The sequence below is a fragment of the Mixophyes fleayi genome, chromosome 4, assembly GCF_038048845.1.
Source record: "Mixophyes fleayi isolate aMixFle1 chromosome 4, aMixFle1.hap1, whole genome shotgun sequence".
Lineage (NCBI taxonomy): Eukaryota > Metazoa > Chordata > Amphibia > Anura > Limnodynastidae > Mixophyes > Mixophyes fleayi.
In genome coordinates this window covers 153,464,678-153,490,116 of record NC_134405.1, presented here as the reverse complement: position 1 = coordinate 153,490,116, position 25,439 = coordinate 153,464,678, and the positions used below count along the sequence as shown (strand labels likewise).

Below are 25,439 nucleotides of genomic sequence, written 5' to 3'. Positions count from 1 at the left end.
TGTTACTAGTAGAGCAGTGCAGCTTCTCTCTTATGTTCTAGATAAGAAGTAAGGAGAGTGAACACAACCACCTGCTTTTCTACATGACCAAAACTACTTCTGTTACTCACATATTTCTGCCTTGGATTCACAACTATAAAAATATATAAAAGGTTAGATTCCATCTCTTCACTACCTTAGTTGTTATGTTTTTGGATTTCGTTTCTTTGCAAGGATTGCCATCTAGATACCATGTTTGCTTTCTTTAAATGTCACAGACATTTTGTATAGTTTACTTTACTAACTTACAGTATTGTTTGCAAAAAAAGATACCGAACATTTTTACTTACAAATGCATTCCAAGTGTATTATGCTGTAAATGTAATTTCCTGGGGCTTTAAAGCTAAATTGTACCAAAAGAAAATATTCCACACTCATATAATTCTGTTTTAAAAAAAAACCTGATATGTCAAAGGTGGCTTTTATAAGGACTATATAACGCCCATCAAGTATTAAGGAAGTTTTTGTTTTCTTCAGCACAGATGACATGTCAGACAGAAAGACAGTACAATTAAATGGCATGAATAGTGAATCTAGTCACTATGCACACTTCTTTACTGCGCTTTAGTGTTCCAGCATTTGTTTTTATTTTCTACATAAATCTTTTCGTTTGGGAGGTGGTTTTATTTCATTATTACTTGTTTACTCATACTAGACACTGCATGCGTCACATGTGTCCAGAGGCAAGCATAGCATTTTACCTTCAGCTTCTTAAACAGCAAATGTATGTTCTAAGTATTTATCACTTTACATAATTATTACATAACCAAACTCACATAAATGTCAAATACACAGTATAAATCTTCAATACATGGTTATCTTTAAATAGTCCAAAATTCACTCATTTCAAGAGAGTCTTTTAAATTATGTCATTTTTTTATACAGGGGATTCCAGACACCTGTAATCTCCATCCACCACAAAGTCACTTGTGTATAGTTCCCAACATTCCAGCACAGAAACAACGCCTTGCTACTCCCTGATTTGTATACATTTTGGGCCCTGCGAAGCATGAGCTTCCTGTGAAATTCTGGACTCTTGGCAGCTATGCTTATGGAATCATTGTTTTACCTAAAGTGGACCATCTCCACTGACAATATGATCCTGATTTATTCTCCCATCACCATGTTTTGCCCCTTTTATACCAATAACCCCCCCCCCCCCCAAAAAAAAGTGGAAATCCTTTACACATTACATTACACTAGGCGAAATAGCAAAATGTGGCTAGGCTCAGAAGGTGATGAGACCAGTCTGGTGTAATTATGACTGCATTTAACAAGCTTTAGCCCATTTCCACACCCCACAGTTCGAAAAACGTCCAAGCTGTGTGGGCCAACAATGTCCTGGTTTCGCTACCCACCCATGTAATTCACTTCCCTCCATTCCATCACCCTCTCTCTCTATCAATGCACATCATTTTGCCACTCTCCCTCTCATTCTGAAAACTTTTTCCCCTCCTTTGACACTTTTTGTATTTAGCAATACAAAAATAAGTGGAGCTCAAGACATCCCACTTAGATTCCCAACTTGCCTTACTGATCCAATCAGCCTTTCTGGGCTGTACTCACAGTGTACGATATCATCTGGAGAGAATGGGAAGTACTCTCCAATTACATCTCCCTATCTCATATGGGAGGTACAAAGCTGTGGTGGAACCATCATTTTCAGGGCTGCAGGAAAAAAAAGTGTCGGAGTGCCATTCTGATGTAAATTAAGCCTTGATTATCCTGGTGCCTGCAGTATTTTCAGAATAGATTACCTGTGTTGCATTCCAATCGAACACAGCAGGTTTTTTTTTACATGTATTTTGCAAAATAATCAACTGATTAAAAAGCAGTCTTACCAAGAGAAAAAAATTCAAATCAATTAATTTACAACATTCCATTTAAATATGTTTAAGCAAATAAATATTTACTTTAAACTATATTTCAGATTATGATCCTATTACATCAACAAATAATAAGAATTCACTTTACAAGGATTTTTTTTCTCTTTCTAATATCAGCACTTTTAAAAATGTAGCCGTGTCTCTTGGAATGCCGAAAAGTATTGAACTTAATTTTCTAGTGAACTAATGTCATAGTTAAGATATCTGAATGATATACTGTTTTTATAGAGAAGTACAGAACAAAGTTTGAAACAGTAGTTTATAAAAGTTTTGGCTGTCTAAAATTAAATGTTAATATTACTGTACAAGATACTTATTTAAAAATTAACAACATATTACAAAACATTCACTTTATGGCTGCATGCTTATGGTGTCAATAGCAGGCTACAATTAAGCTACATTCAATTGACTGTTGAACATAGCAGAGCCCTCATATTAAATAGAGCTAATTGTTGAGTACACATAGCAGTAACAGCAAAAAAATATTAATAAACTGTTCAAGCAATTTTAAACCACGCATCTCAGGAGATATGCAATATAAAAGCCCACAATCTCACCATTGACTGTGAAGTAAAGATGTCCAACGTTTGTGAAACATGCAATGAATGATTTCATCTTTTATATACTTAATCCAAAAAGTGTTTTGTATTTTAACCATTTCTAATGATTCATTTTTGTGTCTTAGATAACACGCAGGTCTGTTCTTATAAAAGGTGCATTTGCTCTCAACCAATCAGAATGCAAAGTCCACCATTAATCTTTCTAGCAAATTAGCCTATACAGAACATACCCTAAAGAGAGCTTCTACCTCACATTGCTGTCAAAAAAATATAAGCCATCTTTTCATGTAAATTATCAAATGAAACAAATGTAAAAAGAAAATCTCAGGACGCAATAGTTTTAATTCTAACCTTTACTAAGCCCTAACAGCAGCCTAATTTCTAAATCTCATCCAACCCCAAGATTTAGCATCAATATTTTTTTAATTTTTTTTATAAGGGCATATAACAGGGAACAGAAATAAAGGTGAATGCAAAACAGGAACATTACAAACACAATAACAAAAGGATACTGATGCACATTACAAAGTCAGGTTACAGCTATTGTAGAGAAAAATCATGACATATTATCAGGCTATAACATACTTGCCAACTCTCCCGGAATGTCCGGGAGACTCCCGCATTTTGCGAGAGTCTCCCGGACTCCCGGGCGAGTGTGGCAATCTCCCGAATTCTGCCCACTTCACTAGGAAGTGCCCACTTCCTAGTGAAGTGGGCAGAATTAGATCCCAAACGCCGCGATTCCCGATGAATCGCGGCGTTTAGCCCCGCCCCCCGCTGTCAAATGACGCAATTTGCGTCATGACGTCACAGGGGGCGGGGCCGAAATGACGCGATTTTGGCCGCCCCGCCCCCTCACGCCCCCCTCCACTGGCTGGCTCCCGGAAGAGAGCTGAAGAAAGTAGGTAAGTATGGGCTATAATAGTCATGCTTAGGTAACATAGAAAGAATGCCAGGCACTCAGTGCCAAGGGGATTCAAGTGAAACAGAGTGCAGAGAGTCAGGGAAAGATGCAGAGTCTCCCTAAGCCGAGCATGCTCAGTCTATGATGTACTCGTGGCATTTAAACCATTTCATAATAGGCGCTGAAGTGTACATGGAATACAGCATACCTATAGTCTCCATGTCAAAACTATACTGGATCTTTGGGCTATTGTTGCTCTGATTGCAATTAAAATATGGTTTGTACAAAGGCGCTCAGTAATTTGTCATACAAGGTGCAAACTAAATGTCAGAAAAACATATGGGAAAATTCCCCATAGACACAATTAACATATATAATGAAGTGAATCAAAATAGTTCCATAAAATCTTTAAAGCACTCCCATGTCATATATCCTGAAAGGATAGGTGTCTTATGACTCCACCCTAGGTGTTATGCCTAAATCAACAGGCAGACGACAATCAACTTCAATAAATCAACCACATCTCTATATCATATATCCAGATGGTCTCCCATCCAAGTATTGACCAGACCAGACCCAATTTTGATTCACTTCATTATATATGTTACATGTGTCCTTTTCCTATATATTTTTCTGACATTTAGTTTGCACCTTGTATGGCAATTTAGTTTGGGGACAACGTATGGGACGGTGAGGAAGAGGTACATTAGGTAATAGTATCATCTTAAAAGCCACTATACGACCCAGCCAGGAGACCTCGCATTTAATCCAGTTCTTGGCCAAAGTAGAAAGATGGAAAAATAGAGACGAAAAATTAACTTTGAAAATATTAGTAAGAGAAGAGGGTATATGAATACCTTAATAAGGTATAGAATCCCACACCCATTCATTCTGCAGGCTCGCAATGAATGAAAAATCATAATTGGGATATTTTCCCACAAAAGAACCCCCCAAAACATAAAAATAAAAAAAACTAAACGGACAGATTAAGACTATTGGCTAGATTTACTAAGCTGCGGGTTTGAACAAGTGGGGATGTTGCCTATAGCAACCAAGCAGATTCTAGCTTTCATTTATTTAGTACCTTCTACAAAATGACAGCTAGAATCTGATTGGTTGCTATAGGCAACATCCCCACTTTTTCAAACCCACAGCTTAGTAAATCTAGCCCCAAGTCTTTGATTTTCAAATCAGACCTCATAGAGGAAACCATTATTGTGATGTGTGGATTAGAATTCAAATTCCTTCTCATTCCCAGAACATCTTGCTCAGAACATCTCTAAGTCCCACATGGAAACTTGTCAGTATTTACGTGAGGAGCTCCAGCAGATAACATGGCAGACCTTTCTCCAAGACGAGATTGAAAGCTACCAGAGCAAGGTACTGAATAGAAAACAAATAGATGCTGCATTTAAAGGGGTTATCCACGTTTATACACCACCCTCTATTTATTGTGGTTCTTCAGAAAATTACTTGTAAACATAGTCATAAAACATAGCATAGCATAGGGCAATGTATTCTACATTTTAAGAAGTACATGGCATGGCGTGTTTGAGTGCTACACATAAAATATTGCATTTGCAGTAGGATCAGTTTATTTTAAATAAAAAGAATCTATTCTCACTCCACAAACCTCTCCACTCCCCATACAGTATGAATTTAATAAATGTGAATTGCCTATCACCAACTGTAAGCCAACTCATTCATCTCTATGTTAGATTTCTATTAGCTTAGTAGGGTAATTATTCATGTTTCCTGCAGGTAGAACAGTCTACAGTCTCCCCATTCTAGCTCTCTATAAAAGGGAAATTACATGACTAAGATATAAAAGTTTTGCCAGACCATATTTGCCATGAAAAACACTGCCTCAAAAATTGGCAACAGAGACAGGACCATCTCTATTATTTGACAATTCACATTTAAGTAGGTACCTCGAACGCTCAAATATACAGATTTAAAAGCTTGAGATGTCCACTAGATATGTAGCTGAAAGCAATCCATATTAGCCCCCAAGTGTGTCTCATCAATATAATAAAACAGACTTTAAAACAGATTTAAAAAGCTCTAATGGTAAGAGTTATTAATTTGTTTTAGATAATAATTTATTTAAATTATTACAAGCTTTTTTGTTAAAGCAATTTGTATTTTCACTTTAATAGTTACTTGAGAGGCAAATTTAATAAATTCCATTTTTCTGAAATAAAGTGCTTGTTGTTGATTTTTTTCATCTGTGTCAAAGTCGATATAAAAGCGCAAAGGGGTCCTCCTTAATTCCATCTGCTTTTCTTACCTGAAAGTAAATTTCTTTTCAGATCATTCATTGGTGAGCACTACATAAAAAGTTAAATAACTCCAGGATATTATTCTTCCACGCAGTGAAACATACTTTAATAAGTTAAAGATTAAAACCTGCTGCTTTGGAAAATTGATATCATGGCATATGTGGTATCTACATCAATTTAAGAAACCATCATGCATTATTTTCCTTACACACCGATACATTGTGACTGGTTGAGTGGGTGGATCTGCAACACTTAGTATGCATAGCCCATGAATCAGATGACTTTATAATGACATGAGATAAACACTAATGTCATCCACTAGAATTATTATACTGTACAGTATATGACGTAGAATATTTTTACACTCTGTTTCTGTAGTATTAAAATGTAAGTTTGCCTGGCAATTCCAACAAACAACAACAGAAGGCAATTTTTACAGTTACAGTACAAATCTGCATCAGTTGCATTAAGTTATGTATGGCCTAATACCCACCAGAGTTAATTACATGCTTTTAATACAGTTTTTAGTGTTAGGAAAATTCATGTAGATGGATGTGACACTAGAAAGAAATGCTCCTACTGTCACCATACTCATTATCACTTTTACTAGCGGCTATAATAGTTGTGGTTGTATTCCGTTTGCATTCACATTTTCGAAACACATTCCATTCTATCCACATAGATGGTGAAAGTCTACAGTGACCTCCGAAAACTAGTAATGAACAGGTCAAATGCATTTGACATAAGGTTTCACTTGCGTTAAATAATGCTAACACAATACCAGTGGGTAGCTGGCCTAAAGCTTAAGTTGAAACCCAATTGGTTATTATATGTGAATTATTCTCTTATCTGCCTTTATCATTACAGGTTCTGATGAATAAAGACTGTCAATATGCAAGTGACACGGCCTGCTTGAGTAAATAAAAAAATAGTTTATGAGTCCATTATAAAAATGGAACCAATAGGATCACTATGAAAGTAATTAGAAATAGTCAGAATTTTTCAGCAAAATATTGATTGCAATATTTATAATACTTACGGAAAAACTCAAATGTGAGCAATTTACTTCTTATTCTCTCTAACCAAAATGTAAAAGGAAAGAGATTACAATGATATATCTCAAGATATTACAACATTTATGTAAAGCTCTGCTTGAACAAATACATCTTAAATAAAACAAAGTTGTTTATGGAAATAAAAAACATTGATCTGTCAAAGTTTATGTGTTATATAATTGTTTTTGGATCCATACACCAAATTATTGTATTGCAATTGACTTGACTTTATGAGTTTTTTGATGTGAAATAAGATTTGAGTTCTGGTTGAAAGTCCGCCCACATATAGGACACGTAAATGGTTTCTCCCCCGTGTGCGTTATCTGATGTCTAACAAGATTTGAGCTATTTGAGAAGCCTTTGCCACATTCATTACATACAAACGGTTTCTCTCCTGTGTGAATGCTCTGGTGTCTAACCAGACTAGAGTTCTTGGTAAAACACTGTCCACATTCAGAGCATATATAGGTTTCTCCTCCAGTATGAATCTTCTGGTGTTCAGCAAGACTTGAACTCCTAGAAAAACCTTTCCCACATTCCGAACAAACAAAAGACTTCTCTCCAGTATGTATCTTCTGATGCTCGACTAGGTTTGAACTTCTGGCAAAGCATTTGCCACACGCAGTGCAAGCAAAGGGTTTCTCTCCTGTGTGAGTTCTCTGATGGTCAATGAGATTGGAGTTCTTTGTGAAACTTTTCCCGCAATCTAAACAGACAAATGGCTTCTCTCCCCTGTGAATTCTTTGATGGTCTACAAGAGTTGAGTTGCTGGTAAAGCGTTTTCCACAATCTAGACAGCCATATGGCTTTTCACCAGTGTGAACTCTCCGATGTGTTACTAGGTGGGACTTTTTTGTAAAATATTTGCCACAGAGAGTACATACATATGGTTTTCCTCGTGTATGATGCATAGCAAATTCTGATTCACAGGTTTCATTATTTTCAGATAAAGACAATACATTCTCTTCTTTCACTATAGAGTCAACTATATCCACTGTGTGTTTACTTTCATGAGAAGCATAGTCAGATTGAACATTGAGGTTTTCACTCAATGTGCCATTATTTGGTCCTAAATTTATGTAATCTTTCTGTACTCTAGAGTTCGTTTGGCCACTGTCATTGGCAAGAGATGGTCCATGTGGAATTTCGTGGTTTTTTAAAGTATAAATGATTGGTTCTGTGAGATTTTTCTCCTTGTGTGGAGGAAACTCCTTGCATACGATCCTCACAGGCTTGCTCTTCCTCTTGCTTATTTTAGATTGTGATGGGAGATTTGCATTCAGCTCGCTTGTAAGAGTCAAGTTTTCTTCATTTATAGAATCTGCAGCAGTGAAATAGGTGTTAGATTCATCATATTTTTTATGCCATATTTCTTGGTTTATATATATATATATATATATATATATATATATATATATATATATATATTTTATATATTTATTTATTTATTTTGTTCAATTGTTTAAATTCGTATCATGTACTGGGGAGCACCATTATATGATATGAATTTAAATAATTGTACATCTCAGTACAGTCAAATCCCCCCATGTTTTATTACAATAGAGAAAGCACATAGAGTGGTTATTCCCCTTTTGAATCTATGTTTTTCTGCTTGTTATCTGCTTCCCACCAGACCTGAATTTTCATATCTGGATAACAGTGGATCACAGCCATTTCTAGGACTGACTCTGATACATGAAGAACTGAGCACTGTATACTAATTTGGAATTACTATTCAGATAAGGTATTCTCTATTTGTTTCTATGTACATGAGGTTTATTAGTTTTAAAATTAAAATTATTATAGACATCACATATACATACATTGTGGTCGAAGTGGACATTTAGAAGTGGCAGTATGGAAAATATAATGGGAATGTAAGTGAATGGAATTTGATAGTTTTACAATGAAGGCAGTAGGAGGACCACCGTATACATCCCCACTTCAACGTGTGTATGTGTATTTTTTTTTTAATATCCTTTGGCTACTGTATTTGTCTCTCAGCTATACAGATGAATGCATGAAAACTACCAAAGATATGACCATGTAAGCTATTGATTATATTTTATGTGGTAAGCACATTCACTATTTTCCATAACCAAATTTTATATAATTGCTACAACAACAATACTATATTTAGGTTGGGTTAAGCACCATTTTCACTTGACTGTTTGCATTAATAGAAACCTATTGATAGATTTATGGATGTAAAATGCCTTCCTGTCTAAAAGATAACGTAAATACCATTGAAAACAAACAGTGCAGCCATTTTGTTGTTAATGTAGACCTCTCACATGCCTAGTGAAGGTGGCCATTTTGTGGGGTGAGTTAATATTTAGGCTATCAATTTACTAGCATCTCATGATTCATGAATGACACCATTACTTCCTAGTGGATTGGCTATATCCTAACGAATATTGGTTAAGCCCATAAAAAGACTGCCTCTATGGTGTGTAGGTCTATTTAAAGGCAATTTTTCTGGGTTAAAAAGAACTGCACAAAACACTTTACATGTGTGCAGCTATATGTTTGCATAAAAGTCATTGTGTAAGAGTTGCATTTTGTTCATTAATGTGCTAGTGACAGCTAATGCAATGAGAGAAAATCTCTTCTTACCAAGTTTTTGGTGTTTCTGGTCATTGTCCATTATCACATCTTTAAAAAACTCCCTATATCCTTTTAAATACTCCTCCATGGTGGAATATACTTCAACATCCTCATTTTTTATAGGCATCTAAAATGAGAATAACCTCTTAGTTTTCAGACATTGAGTTTATAAAAGCATTTTATCTACAGGTAAACACTAGGTTCCGGATCTCTTAATCAGAATGCTTGAGACTAGGGCTATTCCAGTTAAGGTTTTTTTTCTGTAATTTGAAGCACCATGCTTAAATACAAATAGAAAAAGTACCCATCTTCCCTCATTTAGAGTTAGCAGCAAAACCAGCTAAAGAGACCAAATTCGCACTTAGACAATCCATGTTGCATGCAGGGAATATACTGGCTGCATTTCCATGTACCACACAAATACTGTGCAGCTTGCTTTATATACTGTGATTTATAGTAGAACCAGGATGCATCTTCCTCCCAGCCCCTCCTGCAGTGCAATATGGTTTGGCAATTGTGTAAAATTGCAGCTTCTGTCTGGGTTTACTCCTCATCCTAAGTGAGGCCCACTTACTCTGATATTAATGTTTTTGTGAAAATGTTTAGTAGAAATATTTTACATTTTCTCTTTTCTGGTTTTTGATGTGTATGTGAGCATGTATGATCTATTCTTCCTTCCTCACTCTATAGCTTCTGCCCTCTAAATTACTTTATTGTTTAAAACAGGGGAGTAACAATAAGAGGTACAGGGGTAAAGGCAAGTAATAATAAGTGGTGCAGGGGGGAGGGTGACTGTGAGGCCGGAAGTGGGTTGGCGTTTTATGAAGACAAAACAAAAACATGTTTTCACTGGTACAGATTGCAGTTTGAGAGATTTCCAACAGTGTTAGAATATTGGTAGACAAGATCAGAGCAGAAACAGTAATTTTGGGGCCACTATGCATCTGAGTGATGACAGTATACACATATAGCAATAACAGTCAACATCCAGCTAATTTTCTGCCAGTAACTAGCCATTCTCACTAAAAGAGCCTCATAGGATCTGACCGTTGGCCTAACAGCCGAACATTCAGGATCTGTAGAATTTGGCCAAACTGGATATAGACCTGGCCAATTAAGACTGAAAATTCTTTTAGAGCTCAAGCAAGGTTTGCAGCTAAGATTAAGACTGGTGACAGATCGAACACTAGTCTTAGTGATTAGAGTTTATAGTGCTCAAATCACTGTTTGCTGAAACACTAAAATAAATGGGGTAGATGCTTCTCTCCTGCCACTTGGGGGTGAGGAAGCTCTGAAGATGATGCATGCAACATTTTTTGAGCATAATCACTCCTATGTGACAGGGGAGGAGCATCTGTAAAACCTACAACATAATGCCAATATTCTTCTAAATCGTAATTCCAGTTAATCTTAGCGGTTTAAGAATCTATGATTAAGATTAGCCTGTGTCTGAAGCATAAATAACCTAGAATTGTTTGGGTTTCTTTATATTTCCATTGGCACAAAATTATTTTTGCATGTTTTTTTGCGTAGTTGAGAGTAGAGCTCTGACAAGGCTAAGGACAGTTGTAGAACTTGAGCAATACTACTCATGTGATATATCTGCCAACATTTATGCGGGTTGCATTGAATGCCCATTTACAAACAGAACTAGTCAACGTTGCACAGCTAAAAATAATATGACGCAACAATTGCAGATGATTTTGCACAGATTCATGCCTCATAAATTGAATGACTCAGGGTAATTGGAATGAACAGCGCACTAAATGATGTAAGAGTAGTCAATCTGCACATTGCTTATTATAGAGAATCAGAGTGAATTTCTAAAGTGGCAGCCATTTATACATTCAACAGAGAGAGAGAGAATACAATGTATTTTGTTATAACTGTATATATGTATATTCTTATTTATATAAGGTTTCTACTTCCTGGCTTAAAGAGCTTCGTTTCTACCAACATTATCTGTATTGTGAAGGAAAGTGCCACTAAGACATGCAAGCTTCCTGTTCCAGAAATAGACTATTGGTGCAGATACCCATCCCAATGAGGTCCTCTTGTCATGGCACATTGGCATTCAGTATATTTTGCTAAATTAGAATGTGCAGGCCATAGATCACTGTTTCTGTATACTTGAAATGCTCACCTGGTCGGTAAGTAGTTTAATTATTTTATTGGCAAGTTCCAAGATCTTCTTTGCTTTGTTTCTCCCACAAACCACAGAGTTAGGATCTTCTTCAGACACAGAGAGGTTATTTCTGTCTGTGGCCTTCTCACTACACTTTTTTACAACAATATAACCCTAAAAAATAATGAAACAAAGACATAAGTAATACACTATATTGTGCATAATGTTATTGAAGAGAAGGTACCTGCTAATAGTACAATTTAATATGCAATGCAAATCTATGCTACCCTTACACATGTTCATATTGATATTCTCTGCTGAGGACAAGCTAAGTTGGAAGAATTATGCACTATAATAGTTGCTGTATGTATGGGCTATAAATAAATAAATACATGGGCATATATAAATATATATATATATATGGTGCATTAAATGTGTGTGGTTTACAAACATTTTACTACGTGCAGACTGGTCTACCAGCCTTAGTAAAATAAAAAATATGTGTACCAGACTCGGGGACTGGAATAATTTTTGATATAGGGAAGACTTGTTTCTGGTGTAAGAACCACAAAAAATTGTGAAGAAATTAGAAACGGCATTTGAAATGCAAGAAAAATTGTTTTTGGATATTATATCTTCACCACTTAATTTTTTACAAAGCTTGCAAAAGATTAACTAAAGGAATCTGAACAGAGAAGATTTTCACCCTCCTGTTGTACAAAAAAAAAGTCCAATCACTGTATGTGACAAAGAGCAGGCCAGGTGGAGCGGCGTGGTTGCATGGGGAAATCATCAAGCGACATTCTACCTTCTCATGAGATGTCAAACACAGCAGTGTGACGAGGTAAAGAAACTCTTTATTACACATGTGATAACTGAACAAGCTAATAACAATGAGGGCCAAAGAAAACAAAAAATGCTAAATATTTTTACTTCGTTTGCTGAGCCCTGTTATTATTATTATTGTAAAGCGCTACGGAATCTGCTGGCGCTATATAAATAAATGTTGATGATGATACTCAGTTATTTGACTTATCTCTGCCTCTTTTGGTTTATCTCTTTTATCTCTCTTAACGTGTTATAATCACCAGTACTTTGTGCTGGCAATGATCTTAATTTAATAAATGATTGCATCATCTGAAAGGGTTTCATTATCCAGCTTTTCAAAGCCTGAACAGTGCTCTGAATGGATGAAAACAGGAAATAAATTGGTGACGCCAGACCAGTTTAAACTTGGTTCCATGATAATAAGCATCATGTCAAATAAATAGAATTTTCATCATTGAAATAATTTTTAAAAAGGAAATTATATAAAAGGCAAAACCTGCTGGGTTTACACTTTAATATAATTGCCTTTAAAATACCGAAGGCAAATTGTCAAACATCAGCGGTTTTAGATTACAGCCAATTCATACATTTACTCCCAAGTGTTCATTGAGGAAATTATATGGATATGACTGATAGTTGCTGTTTTTGCTAAATGTTTAAAATATGAAAGTCAGAGGCAATGTTACTGTTATGCAACACACTGTACTAAGCTGTGTGCATGTCTATTCAAAGGTGGGAACAGAGATGTGCTGTAAAATTGATAATGTTGCAACACTCAAACACAGCAGCTGAGCAATTAGAGTCCTTTGGAACGGATGGCATAGGGCAGCAGGTAGCTTAGTGGTTAGCACTTCTGCCTCACATATATCATGGGTTCGATTCCCAACCATGGCCTTATCTGTATGAAGTTTGTATGTTCTACTACTGCTATTAAACTGACTTTAGTCTCTCACAGTCTGTGTGTGGGTTATGTAACTTAGACTGTAAGCTCAAATGGAGCAGGGACTTATCTGAGCGTGTTCTCTGTATAGCACTATGGAAGTAGAGTAAATAGGTCATGAAGATGATTAATGGATATAGCCTCGATCACCGTACAATTCCAATGCATAACTACAGTAGTAGTATCAGATATGGAAGAATATATTATTAGCATATGCAGATTTCTGCACTTCTGAACGAGGTAAACTTTACATTAAAAAATGTATTTTGCATGCACCTTTAATGTCCCTTTGTCATCATGAATATTATGTTACAAAAGCATGAAGCCATCATACTTGATGAAGTGCTTATTCTCCTATTTACCTTTTTATGTCTTCCTTTTTCTGAAGTTTGTTAACTAATGTTAGAATGTTGTATGAATAGAAATGGGTGAACAAGATCAACAAGCCTCTAGGAAGTTGTCACTGTGCAATGGGGACAGGGAAGGACAGACAATTACAACTCTCTACTATTTCTTACACTTCTTGCTGATGCTGATGATTAAAACCCCTATATAGCTTTGGAGTGGAGGTTCACTTTAAAGTTTAATGCACCGTATGTACTGCTATGAAGTCTATTTTGAGTGCCAACACTTATGTACAGCATAACTTTTGTCTAGCTAACAGAAAATATTATTATCACTACACTGGGAATTTCACAAATGTAAAATAGAATTATCAACCAGAAAACTACACTATATATTAAAAATATAAGTAACATAACCATAACAAAACAACCAATAATTTCTGTTGTCCTTAAAATACAAAATATAATCAATTAGGGATAGGTGCACCTGGGAGGTTTTGATCCTCCATCTGGCAGTACAACTAGGCTATGCGTATCAGAAGTGGGGGCATTTTTTTGAGACTCAGGAGTTTATTTATTAAAAGGGAGAAAAGCCCTAAATCCAATGAAAACTGGAATTGTATTTATTTTTTTAAACCCCCTGGCCAATGAAGACTATGGAGCAACACATTTATTATGTACAGTGACAGTTCAAGAACAGCCACTCTATTACATTCACTATCACCATCTCAGGATGACAGCACGGTGGCTAAGTGGTGAGCACTTCTGCCTCACAGCACTGGGGTCATGAGTTCAATTCCCGACCATGGCTTTATCTGTGTGGAGTTTGTATGTTCTCCCCGTGTTTGCGTGGGTTTCCTCCGGGTGCTCCGGTTTCCTCCCACACTCCAAAAACATACTGGTAGGATAATTGGCAGCTATCAAAATTGACCCTAGTCTCTGTCTGTCTGTCTGTGTGTATATTAGGGAATTTAGATTGTAAGCTCCAATGGGGCAGGGACTGATGTGAATGAGTTCTCTGTACAGCGCTGCGGAATCAGTGGCGCTTTATAAATAAATGGTGATGATGATGATGATGATGATGGTGATGACAGGGGACAGTGTTTTTTATTTATTTATTTTTAAATCACTTTATTTTTTTCTGTAACTGGAAGCCCAAGTCAAACAAGCACCGATTCCCCCAGACTGGCCTGGTGAGCGGCAAGACTCCTCTAACCGCTGCCAGACAGTTTCGTCAGGGAGCGCTGCCCTTGCAAACTTTTCTATCGCTGCAATAGCAACTTTGTAAACAGAAACCCCAGTATGAACACAATATAAAAAATGTCATAGTGCACACCATGTCCTACTTTCTCCTGCCCATGGTCCCTCATGCTTAATGTTATGATGCTCATATGCATGCACAACGGTCTCTTTCAGCTCCTCTGTTCACCTTCTGTCCAAGCTCCATTCACTGTTTGTAAAATGTAGCAGAACATTAACAAGAGAAATGCACCCATGGGCACAAGAGCAAAGTTATTATTCACATGGATGTATTTTAATGTAGTGTTATAGTTACCAAATAGATACATTTACCCATAGTGAGGAAATAAAGAATACAACATTGAGTGAGTATAGAATATCACACTCTATAAAATATTGTTAAGCACCAGCATAATTTACAAATTAATTTTTGCACAATCTTTACACCTTCAGCACGGCTGATGAAATTGCGTGTGTTCTGCAATACTGGGGGACATTGGTGTAGCATTTTTTTTTTATTATTTACATGTTCTGTTCAATCCAATGTGTTATGCAAACATGGAAAGAAAAATATACACTCAGTGGACACTTGATTAAGCACACCTGCTTGTTAATGCAAATATCTAATCAGCCAATCATGTTGCAGCAACTCCATATATAAAAGCATGCACACATGGCCAAGAGGTTCAGTTGTTCAGACCAAACACCAGAACGAGGATGAAATGTGATCAAAGTGACTTTGATCATTGTATGATTGTAATTGCAGACAGGGTGGTTTGAGAATCTCAGAAACTGCTATTCTCCTGGGATTTTCACACACAAGCGTAGCTTAAGTTTACAGCGAACGTGGCACAGAACAAAAAACATCCAGTGAGCAACGGTCTGTGAAGAAAGGCCAGACTGGTTCAAGCTGAGAGAAAGCCTACAGTAACTCAACTATACATTACAACAGTGATAAACAGAAGTGCATCTCTGAACGCACAACACTTTGAGCCTTGAAATGGATGGACTACAGTGTAAGACCACACTCTGGTCCACTGCTGTCAGCTAAGAACAGGTAACTGAGACTACATTGGGTATTGGCTCACCAAAAGTGGACAGCTGAAGATTGAAAAAATTTTGCCTGGTCTGACAAATCTCAATTTCTGCCACAACATGAGAATGGTAGGTTTAAAATTTGACATAGACAACATGAATCCATCCATCCTACCTTGTGTCAGCTGTGCATGCTGGTAATGGTGGAGGAAATTTCCTAGCACACATAATACCAATTGAAATTCATTCTAAATGCCACAGGCTACCTGAGTTTTGCTGCTGAACATGTGCATCTCTATATGGCCACAGTCTACCAATCTTCTAATGGCTACGTCCAGCAAGGAAATGTGCAAAGTCACAAAGAACACGTCATCACGCTACCATGTACCAGAATCTCTAAGGAATGTTTCCAGCGCCTTGTTAAATCTATGCCACAAAGAACTCAGTCTGTTCCTAATAAACTGGCCACTGAGTGTACATACTCAGCACTATTATCAGTAGAACGCTGGCTGACTTCTACACACTGGCGAGTAAGTGGTAATTTTACTCAAGTATTCTGCTAAAAAATCCCAGCTCAGACAACATGGTTTTACTATATAGTGCAGTAATATGCAGTTTTATTGGCACTCTATTTTTACATCATTAGAAACTTTCCAGCACAAGGACTGCAAAAATGGAAAAAACAACAAACACACATTCATTCATGTTTTCTCTCTGTACTAGCCTTAAAAATGTTGTTTTGTATTCTACAGAAGTGTATACCTTCCCTCCCTCTATCTGCTCACCTCTCCAATCAGAAGGTAGGTGAGTTCCAGGGTGCAATTCAAGATCTTGGCAATCATCTGATTTTTGTCCTTGGTCATCTTGTTCACTAAATTGACTAAGTTAGTCAAATGCTCTGAGATTTGACTGTTATCCTCATGATTGGTGATGCCTGCAGTTAATAAGACATACACATATAGTATATTATATTTCTTCTGCAATTATTTCTAATTAGTAAGATTTATCGTAAGACTAGAAACAAATATACAAAAATATATTTATGTTACAGCTAGCTTGGAGACCAAAATGAGTGCAAAAATGTATGTAACAGTAACAGAAGTGAGCAGCTCCTAAACTATACGACAAAGAACTAGCTTTCCAAGCTGAATAAACACAGTTAGCAGGCTTTGTAGCTTTCTCATACTAGAAAGAATTAGTACTTGTTAGCATGACTGTTCTCATTTGTGGTTTCATTTAGTTTTGGCGATACATGTTTTAAACAATTCTAACCCCTTTAAAAAAATATATATTTATTCATCCATCACCATCATTAATGCAATGCAGCAATTTATTTGTGTTACATAAAGTAAGTAATCAGCCGCATTCATTGACTATAAATTGGATCAGCTCATCCATGTGATTTATTTTAATATTTTGTTTTAGGTGATTCAAGGCAGGAAATGCTACTTTAACCTGTGTAACGAGATTTCGGAAGAATTAGTTGGTCAAATAAGCATAACAGAGCACAGTATTTTGGAAGTGATTAATCTCATGAGATTTTAAAGCAGAAACTAAAAATTGTCCATGTAGCCCACTTGCAAAATGTTGCTTGCCTAAAGAGCCATGTTTATTGTTTCTGTCTCAGAGTTACTTTATATCATCCCAAAACTTCTCAATTTAACCAAATTTATGTGTAACAAACAATGTTATTATTATTATAATTATTATTATTATTATTATTAATACAACAGTACACGAATGGTTAGGTCCCGAAGTGTGGAAAAATATAATTGTCAAATAAAAGCATTGAGGGTAGCAGCCAATTAAGAAAATACAATTTTTGAGGAGATAGTACAGTGGGATTTGGATGTGAAATAATGTAAGCAAAATAGGTATTTCAATATAGTCTTAAGTGCAGTACAGTAGGAATGTAAGGTGCAATTACATGCAGAGGTATTGCTTGAGGAATTTGACACAATACAATGGAACAATAGGAGAATTTGGTGAGAAAAAGATAATAGTACACTGACACTGCCATGCCCTGTATGGGAACATTTCATGTGCAATTCAGTCATCCACCACAAATTTAAAGAATGTTGTGCACCATCACAAAAAGCTTGACATCACTGGTATAGTGTATTCATATTTATACTACAAAGCGCATAATTAAATAGGATGAACACTTCAAATACACTTTTGTATCTCTTGATTCTTTAAATATTAGGAGTTTTAGGTGCTTTAAATTAAACTGTGCATTAACACTGTACACTATACTGTACATACAGTAAATAAATAATACCTGCCAATATACCCATGTCTGACAACCATTTTTGCTTCAGCGAGTTTTTATTCCAGAAATCCCTGAGATTCTGTCTGGAATCATCATCTAATCAAAGCTGCAGCATTCCCCTTCTATGTCTCCAACATATTGGCAAGTGTGAGTGTTGATTAAACTATGGCTGCTAAAGAATCAACATTAACTATTACTGATAAAGCAAAGGGTAAATTAGCCTTGCTGATGGAGTTCAGGTACAGACTGTACACTGAATTTCCCCCTGCTTATACTACATGAAATGCAAAAACAAAAACAAACCTGATTGTCCTGCTGAACCCGCTCTTCCAAACCTCACTACGTTTAAGACAGCTGCCTCATCTGCCTACCCTTTTCCCAGCTCATGGGTCCAAATCACTTATCCTAGATTAACTTTCCAATCAGTGTGAATGTTAAAAATAGAAATAACAGAATAGATGTTTTTCATTTAAAAATCTACCACAGATGTAATGGTCTGCCTTTCACAGGGTAATGAAAGCCTTGTGAGATAATCATACAGCACTTTACTCTAACTTTGTACAGAAATACATACACAGCACTATCAACAGTGTAACAGTGTTAGTGCAATACTCAACATTATTATACTCATACTCTTCAACACACACACACATATATATTGGCAATATCTGTATGTTGTTCAATATGACAACACAAGAGTCAGCTAATCTCTACTTACCCTCACATGTCTCTTCTAGGAAACCTGAAGTTCCAGAGAACTATTGTTAACAAAATAAGAAGATGGAAGGTAGTTTTAAGAGAAGAAATACAAAAAATACAAAACACACCAGAAAAAAAGCCCCAATTACTGGCAAGTGTATACATTGTGTATGCAAAAATGCATGTATGTGTCTTGCTACATATCATAGTACATGGATTAAACATGCTACATATGCTTAATTTCTTATGGTCAGAAAAGGTATTATGGAAAGTGCATAACATAGCTGTAATATAATGTAATTGTGTGCTCACCTCCTCTTTCAGCACTTGAATTATATTATTGGCTAACTCCAGCATCTTCTCCAGTATAAGTCTGTTGTCAAGGTTTATTTGGGGTATAATCAAACTAGTGGAAAAACTGTCGAATGTAGAAGGACTTTCGCTGATAGTAACCGGTTCACCAAGCTTCTTCACAACTGTATAACCCTATATTGAGGATGGAACGGTAACATACTTCATAATGCAGGTAAAAAATACATCATTGTCATAAAACTGCATCATGATTAAATAGATATTATCGCAACCATCAGTTTTAGAATCACTGTATACCAAAATAACTCCTATGTCCTGGGGCTCCTTAGATTTACCTGCCACTCACCGCACCAGTTCACATAGGGCAGCAAGGATCCCATTCACTAACCTCTCCAGTCAGTAGAAAGATAATCTCCAAGCTGTGTTGTAAGAGCTCGTTGGTCACTGGCTGCTGGTCATTGTCCATTTTGCCTTCAATCAATGAATTTGTCAGACACACTAAGAATGGACTCTCTTCCTAACAGAACAAAAAAATTATTTTGATGAAATAAAATGAATAGATTGCCATCTATTTATATTCAGGTGTAAAGTCTTCCCACATTCATCTTGTCCTTATAGGGACAGTTCACATATTAATCTTTAGCTTCCCTAACAATAGTGACACTATGTCCAAGAGACGCTTTATTGAACAGTTATTGTTCTTTAATGCCATGAAAGCATTCTGCAAGGATACACTGCTCAATCCCAGAGGTGAAAATAAATTTGTGCACAACAAGCCAGAAAGACAGTATGACAGACAGGAAAGCCACTTTTCCTATCATAAATATAATATATGCAGTGGAAATGTAATGAATTTGGTGCATATGTTTTACTGAAGATTTATAGAAAAATAGAGTAAAAAGCTGCTGCATATAATCTTCATAAAAAAAAAAAAGAGAAGTATAGTTAAATATTAACAGCTGGAGTGAAATAATATATGTGTAACAAAGTGCAATGTGAAATTCTAAAAAACAAGCAAACAATCCCTAGATATTTAATATGTTATATTAGCTTACAGCAATTGGGAGCTGTCATACTGATTTTTATAAAAATGAGTGGTACAAAACCATGTCCTAAGAGCAAAAGAATGTGGTGTCCCTGTCTTCTTTTCTATAAAACCTGAGCTATTGCTAGAAAAATATTTAGGAATTTACAAAGAACACCGTCTTATTTAACAAAGTTAAGAGAGAACTTCATATAAAGTGCTTCTTCCCCATTCACCCACTGAGGTCAACTAGTTAATGATCCAATGTCCTGAACAAAGTTTCTCAATGCAGCAGATTGGATCATTGGCTCAGCTTCTCCAGTTAGCAGCAGCCAGGGAAGGGTTGGCAGACTTTAGCCCGGGGGGCAAGCACACAGCACTGGCCCATAAGTAGCGGCCCATCCTTAAAGGGTGGTTTTTGGTACAATATATATTTATCTATATAAAAAGAGACTATTTTACTGTTGCTTAATCCATATATATATTTTTATGCTCAGGCCCAGAGCTGGATTAAGGCTCTGGGGTGCCTGGGCACTTTAGACAGGGTAACCCCCTGTGATGTAGCATGGTTATCATTTTAGGCAATACTGTGTGCACTACTGTTAGGTGCACACAGTTCTGCCTTAACGAGCAGTACACAGTGAAGCGGGACATACCTCCCAAATGTCCTAAGCGAAACAGTCACCCAAAGTCAGGACAGTCCCACCAGATTCAGGACAGTTGGCAGACTGTCCTGCTCTCTCCTACCTGTTCTTGTCACTTTCACCACTTGTGGCTGCTGGTTACTTTAGCTCATTTGCTGGTTGTCTGGATTCTGGAATATTGGAGGCCCTATCTGGAAACAAAATGGGTACATAAGATTTAGAAAACTCCAACCAGTGCCAGTGTTAAATCAATAGCACCCACGTTTTATAATTAGGCCTCCCTCCAGCCTCAACATTAAAATAATAATATTCACATTTGCTAAATATATCTCTTTCCCTCCAACCAACCCTGACATTAGATAGCAAACACATTTAATATATAAACCTATTTCCATCCCTCCAAACAGCCCCAGCAATAATTTAAATGGCATTTACATTTAACAAATATTACCATTTCCCACAACAATCACAGGCATTAAATATATAATCACATTTAATAAATAGATCTAATTTTCCACAAAAAGCCCACAATCCATAAATAGCTCCCAAACCACCCCAGCATTAAATTAAAGGGTCCAATTACCCCATTATAAATTAATTAGACCCCCTTTTAAATTAAATTGCCCCACCATCACCCCACAAATAAAATAGCACCCATTAAATAATTAGCGCCTACCTGCACTCCACCATTAAATAGCCTACCTCCCACACTATATTAAGACCCCCCCTTCCCTCACATATATTAACATACTGGCCCCCCACACTCACACACTATATTTATATACTGGGCCCCCACACAATATATACACTGCCCACACATACACACAATATATATACTGCACACACACACAATATATACAGTGCATCTGTAAAGTATTCCACATTTTGTTATGTTACAGCCTTATTCCTAAATGAAATACATTCCTTTTTTTCCTCACAATCCTACACACAATACCCCATAATGACAATGTGAAACAAGTTTTTTTTAGATTTTTGCAAATTTATTAAATAAAAAAATAAAATCACATGTACACAAGTATTCACAGCCTTTGCCACGAAGCTCAAAATTGAGCTCAGGTGCATCCTGTTTCCAATGATCATCCTTGAGATGTTCCTACAGCTTAATTGGAGTCCACCTGTGGTAAATTCAGTTGATTGGACATGATTTGCAAAGGCACACACCTGTCTATATAAGGTCCCACACTTGACAGTGCATGTCAGAGCACAAACCAAGCATGAAGTCAAAGGAATTGTCTGTAGACCTCTAAGACAGGCACAAATCTGGGGAAGGGTAAAGATAAATATCTACTTATTTGAAGGTCCCAATGAGCACAGTGGCCTCCATAATCCATAAATAAAGAAGATCGGAACCACCAGGGCTCTTTCTAGAGCTGGCAGGCCGTCTAAACTAAGCGATCGGGGGAGAAGGGCCCTAGTCAGGGAGGTTGTAAAGAACCTGATGGACACTCTGTCAGAGCTACAGCATTCCTCTGTGGAGCGAGGAGAACCTTCCAGAAGGACAACCATCTCTGCAGGAATCCACCAATCAGGCCTGTATGGTAGAGTGGCCAGACGGAAGCCACACCTTAAAAGCACATGGCAGGCCTCCTGAAGTTTGCCAATATACACCTGAAGGACTCTGACCATGAGAAACAAAATTCTCTGGTCTGATGAGACAAGGATTGAACTCTTTGGCGTGAATGCCAGGCGTCATGTTTGGAGGAAACCAGGCACCGCTCATCACCAGGCCAATACCATCCATACAGTGAAGCATGGTGGTGGCAGTATTATGCTGTGGGGATGTTTTCAGCAGCAGAAACTGGGAGAGTAGTCAGGATAGAGGGAAAGACCATTCCAAAATGTGGAAAAAGAAGCGTTGTGAATACTTTCTGGAAGCACTGTATACTGCGCACACACAATATATACTACACACACTTACCTTATTCCACCCGCACATCTGCGGCAGTTCACACATGGGACGGCACCTGTCACGTGGTGCATGTCCCATGTGACAAATCCTAAAGAAGAGGGGAGGAGGGGCCGCGGCCAATGATGAAAGGTGGCTGGTCCCAGAAGAGGGGCCAGCCACCAAATAATAAAGACTTGGGCCAGTTCATGCACCGGCCCAAAATAGTCATTTTCAGTCCAGCAGCAAAACAACCTGTAACAGAATCCATTGTACATTCAAACTGTCAGAAATTATTTAAAGTTACTTTTACAGAAAATATTTAATTATTCACGTCAGTCTCTGCCCAAATGGAGCATACAATCTATTTTCCCTACTACACAAACACACGCAGGTTAATCTTGCAAAAAGCCTACCAGAATATCATGATGTGTAATGTAGAAGCATTTGGTATAAACACCAGCAGGGACACCCATGAATCATAATAAGGGGGAGGGGGGAGCTTTTGTTAACCTCTTTCCTATGTTAGCTGTCCCTACCTTCCCGCTGCAGATACTTTTATTCTCTAACAAGCTGGATTTTCATATAAAGGCATGACATGTACAGTAATGTCTTTAGTAGTTTGTTGTGGTTGCTGGTAATTGTGTGTGTTGCATCTTCTGTTGGTTACAGTTTGGTCTAACCCAGGCATGTCAAACTCAATACCCCAATTGGGCCAAATAATCTAAGATTGTGTGGGCCGCAAGAAAACCAAAAAGAAATAAATAACTATCATCAGCATAAATGGATAATACATTTGATAAGCAATTAACAAACTGTTATATAAATGTACTTGGACACCAACTTACCAAAGGAATAATGATGTTTTGAGCACAAACAGTCCCAGATTACCAGTTTGCTTGAATTACCAAAGCGTACTGTTCTGACTGCGTGCGACAACATATATCATGGGTGGAGGGAGACGAGCGGAATCGGCGAGCACACGTGTCACTGAGGCGGAAAGTTGACTAAACTGACACGCCAACTGTTCTGTCGTATTCAGTGAATTTTTAAGTCATTTAACCGAATAAAATAAAATGTGGGTTGCATTCCATTTGCTTTCCCATAGTAATGCAGGACCGCAAAAAATATGTGTTTGGACCCCATGCAGCCTGCGAGTTTGACACATCCGGTCTATCCCTATGAAAAGTCAAGTGCACTGATTGGTTATGCAGTTATTCTAGCCCCACCTACTTTATCATTTACACACTGAGGATGTAGAGAATTTATTTTTCCATAGGTCAATCCCATAGAGTATATGTGGTAAATGCTGTGTAATTGTTGTAAAGTGAAAAAAGAACCATTTGTATGCATATTTACTGGATAACTGGGTAATTTCCATACATAATGCATTATTCTATTTCTTAAATATACAAAATGTTTATACATTTTCACAAGAAATCAGCAAACTAAATGGATACTATTCAAAAAGAAACATGTCACGCTGCATATTTGCAATGTCTTATTTGCTAGCCTAAGTAAAAGGTCAATAAAACAAAATCTAGTGTACACATTTTTATGGATTTGTTTTGAGAATCCTGGTTTTGCAATGCTAATAAAACCGCAATATATAAACGACTGCCTGAAAACATTAATTATAAGGTCTACTACTAAAATAGCATTTTAGAAAGAAATTACAAAATAAAAGGTTCTCCTCCTGACAAGTACCTTAATTCTGTACCATTATCCAAAATTATATACATAAACCTAATCTGGTACAACAACAAATACATAAATAAAATGTCTGACAGACAGAAACAAGTTAAGCTGCATAAAAGGTATTTATGACTAGTGTAAATAAAAAAACAACAACCTCTAGCATACTTCATTAATACTCTTTATAAATCATACAATTTAATAATTTAACACACACTATGAAAGAGTAAATTGTCCAAACATGAGCATATCTATCCAAGTAAAGTTGCACAAAGGACTGTGTAAGGTCTTACTGACAAAACAACAGGTGTTTTTAATAATGGCTGATCTTGAGTCAACGGTTTATATGAATATATCGAAAATTGCAAAGTCAACTTTACTCAAGTGTTACATTGTGTTCAATCAATGAGGACTGTAAGAAAATAGGTCATGTCATACTGTACCTTGCTGCAGACGTGTGTGTGCACGTAGTGAGTTGATGACTATAGAAACATATGACAGTAATCTTATTGTTTACACACTAACACATTTCTACATATATCAGATATAACTGTAGCCCAATATGTAAGGTAATGGCTAAATCCCCTTCATCGAAAGGACCTGCTGACATCACCAAGTCATGTGACCGATGTACACAGGGGAGGCTGCTGCAAATGTACTTGTTCCTGTGAAGCTACTGAATTATAGCTAGATCGCTTCATGGAAAGGACCTGATGACATCACCAGGTCATGTGACTGCTGCTGTAGTCACATGGTACACAGGGGAAGCTGCTGCAAATACACTCAAGTGTAGCTACTGAAAGTAATGGAAAATCCGATAGAGCAATGTTCTAGTAACAAACATTACAATATTTCTACTAAATTTAGATGGGCAAATTGTCTTCCCTGTCAGGTTTATTCACGTGTGAGGTGCTTTTTAGGCAATATTAAATCCCAGAGAAGAATTTTAAAATAGAACACGTTGAAGTGTATTACCTAGTTTACATGTCAGCAATTTGAATATATTCCAATATTGTGTATGCATATTCCCAAAGTTGCATTGC

The 25,439-nt window shown here is 36.8% G+C and overlaps 1 protein-coding gene and 1 long non-coding RNA gene across 5 annotated transcripts; one reads left to right on the top strand and one right to left on the bottom strand.

Moving 5' to 3' along the window:
- Window positions 1-6,823, top strand: LOC142152224 (uncharacterized). Its single transcript, XR_012691308.1, has 3 exons — window positions 1-152; window positions 4,648-4,769; window positions 6,539-6,823. It is a non-coding gene; the product is annotated as an uncharacterized LOC142152224 (long non-coding RNA).
- Window positions 5,537-25,021, bottom strand: LOC142152222 (uncharacterized). Of its 4 annotated transcripts, XR_012691307.1 has the most exons (9): window positions 24,840-25,020; window positions 19,516-19,644; window positions 19,128-19,301; window positions 18,835-18,874; window positions 16,630-16,778; window positions 11,477-11,632; window positions 9,343-9,460; window positions 6,711-8,047; window positions 5,537-5,679 (listed from the first exon to the last, which is right to left on the bottom strand). XR_012691307.1 is itself a non-coding variant. In XM_075208636.1 (8 exons), the coding sequence occupies exons 2-8, from the start codon at window positions 19,591-19,593 to the stop codon at window positions 6,930-6,932; spliced, it is 1,833 nt and encodes a 610-aa protein (XP_075064737.1). In that variant the 5' UTR covers window positions 19,594-19,640; window positions 24,840-25,021; the 3' UTR covers window positions 5,537-6,929. The 4 variants fall into 4 exon arrangements, 3 of the variants coding, with proteins under 3 accessions (XP_075064737.1, XP_075064736.1, XP_075064738.1); XM_075208636.1 differs by having other exon boundaries at window positions 5,537-8,047; window positions 19,516-19,640; window positions 24,840-25,021; XM_075208635.1 differs by having other exon boundaries at window positions 5,537-8,047.
- Between the last annotated feature and the right edge of the window lie 418 nt (window positions 25,022-25,439).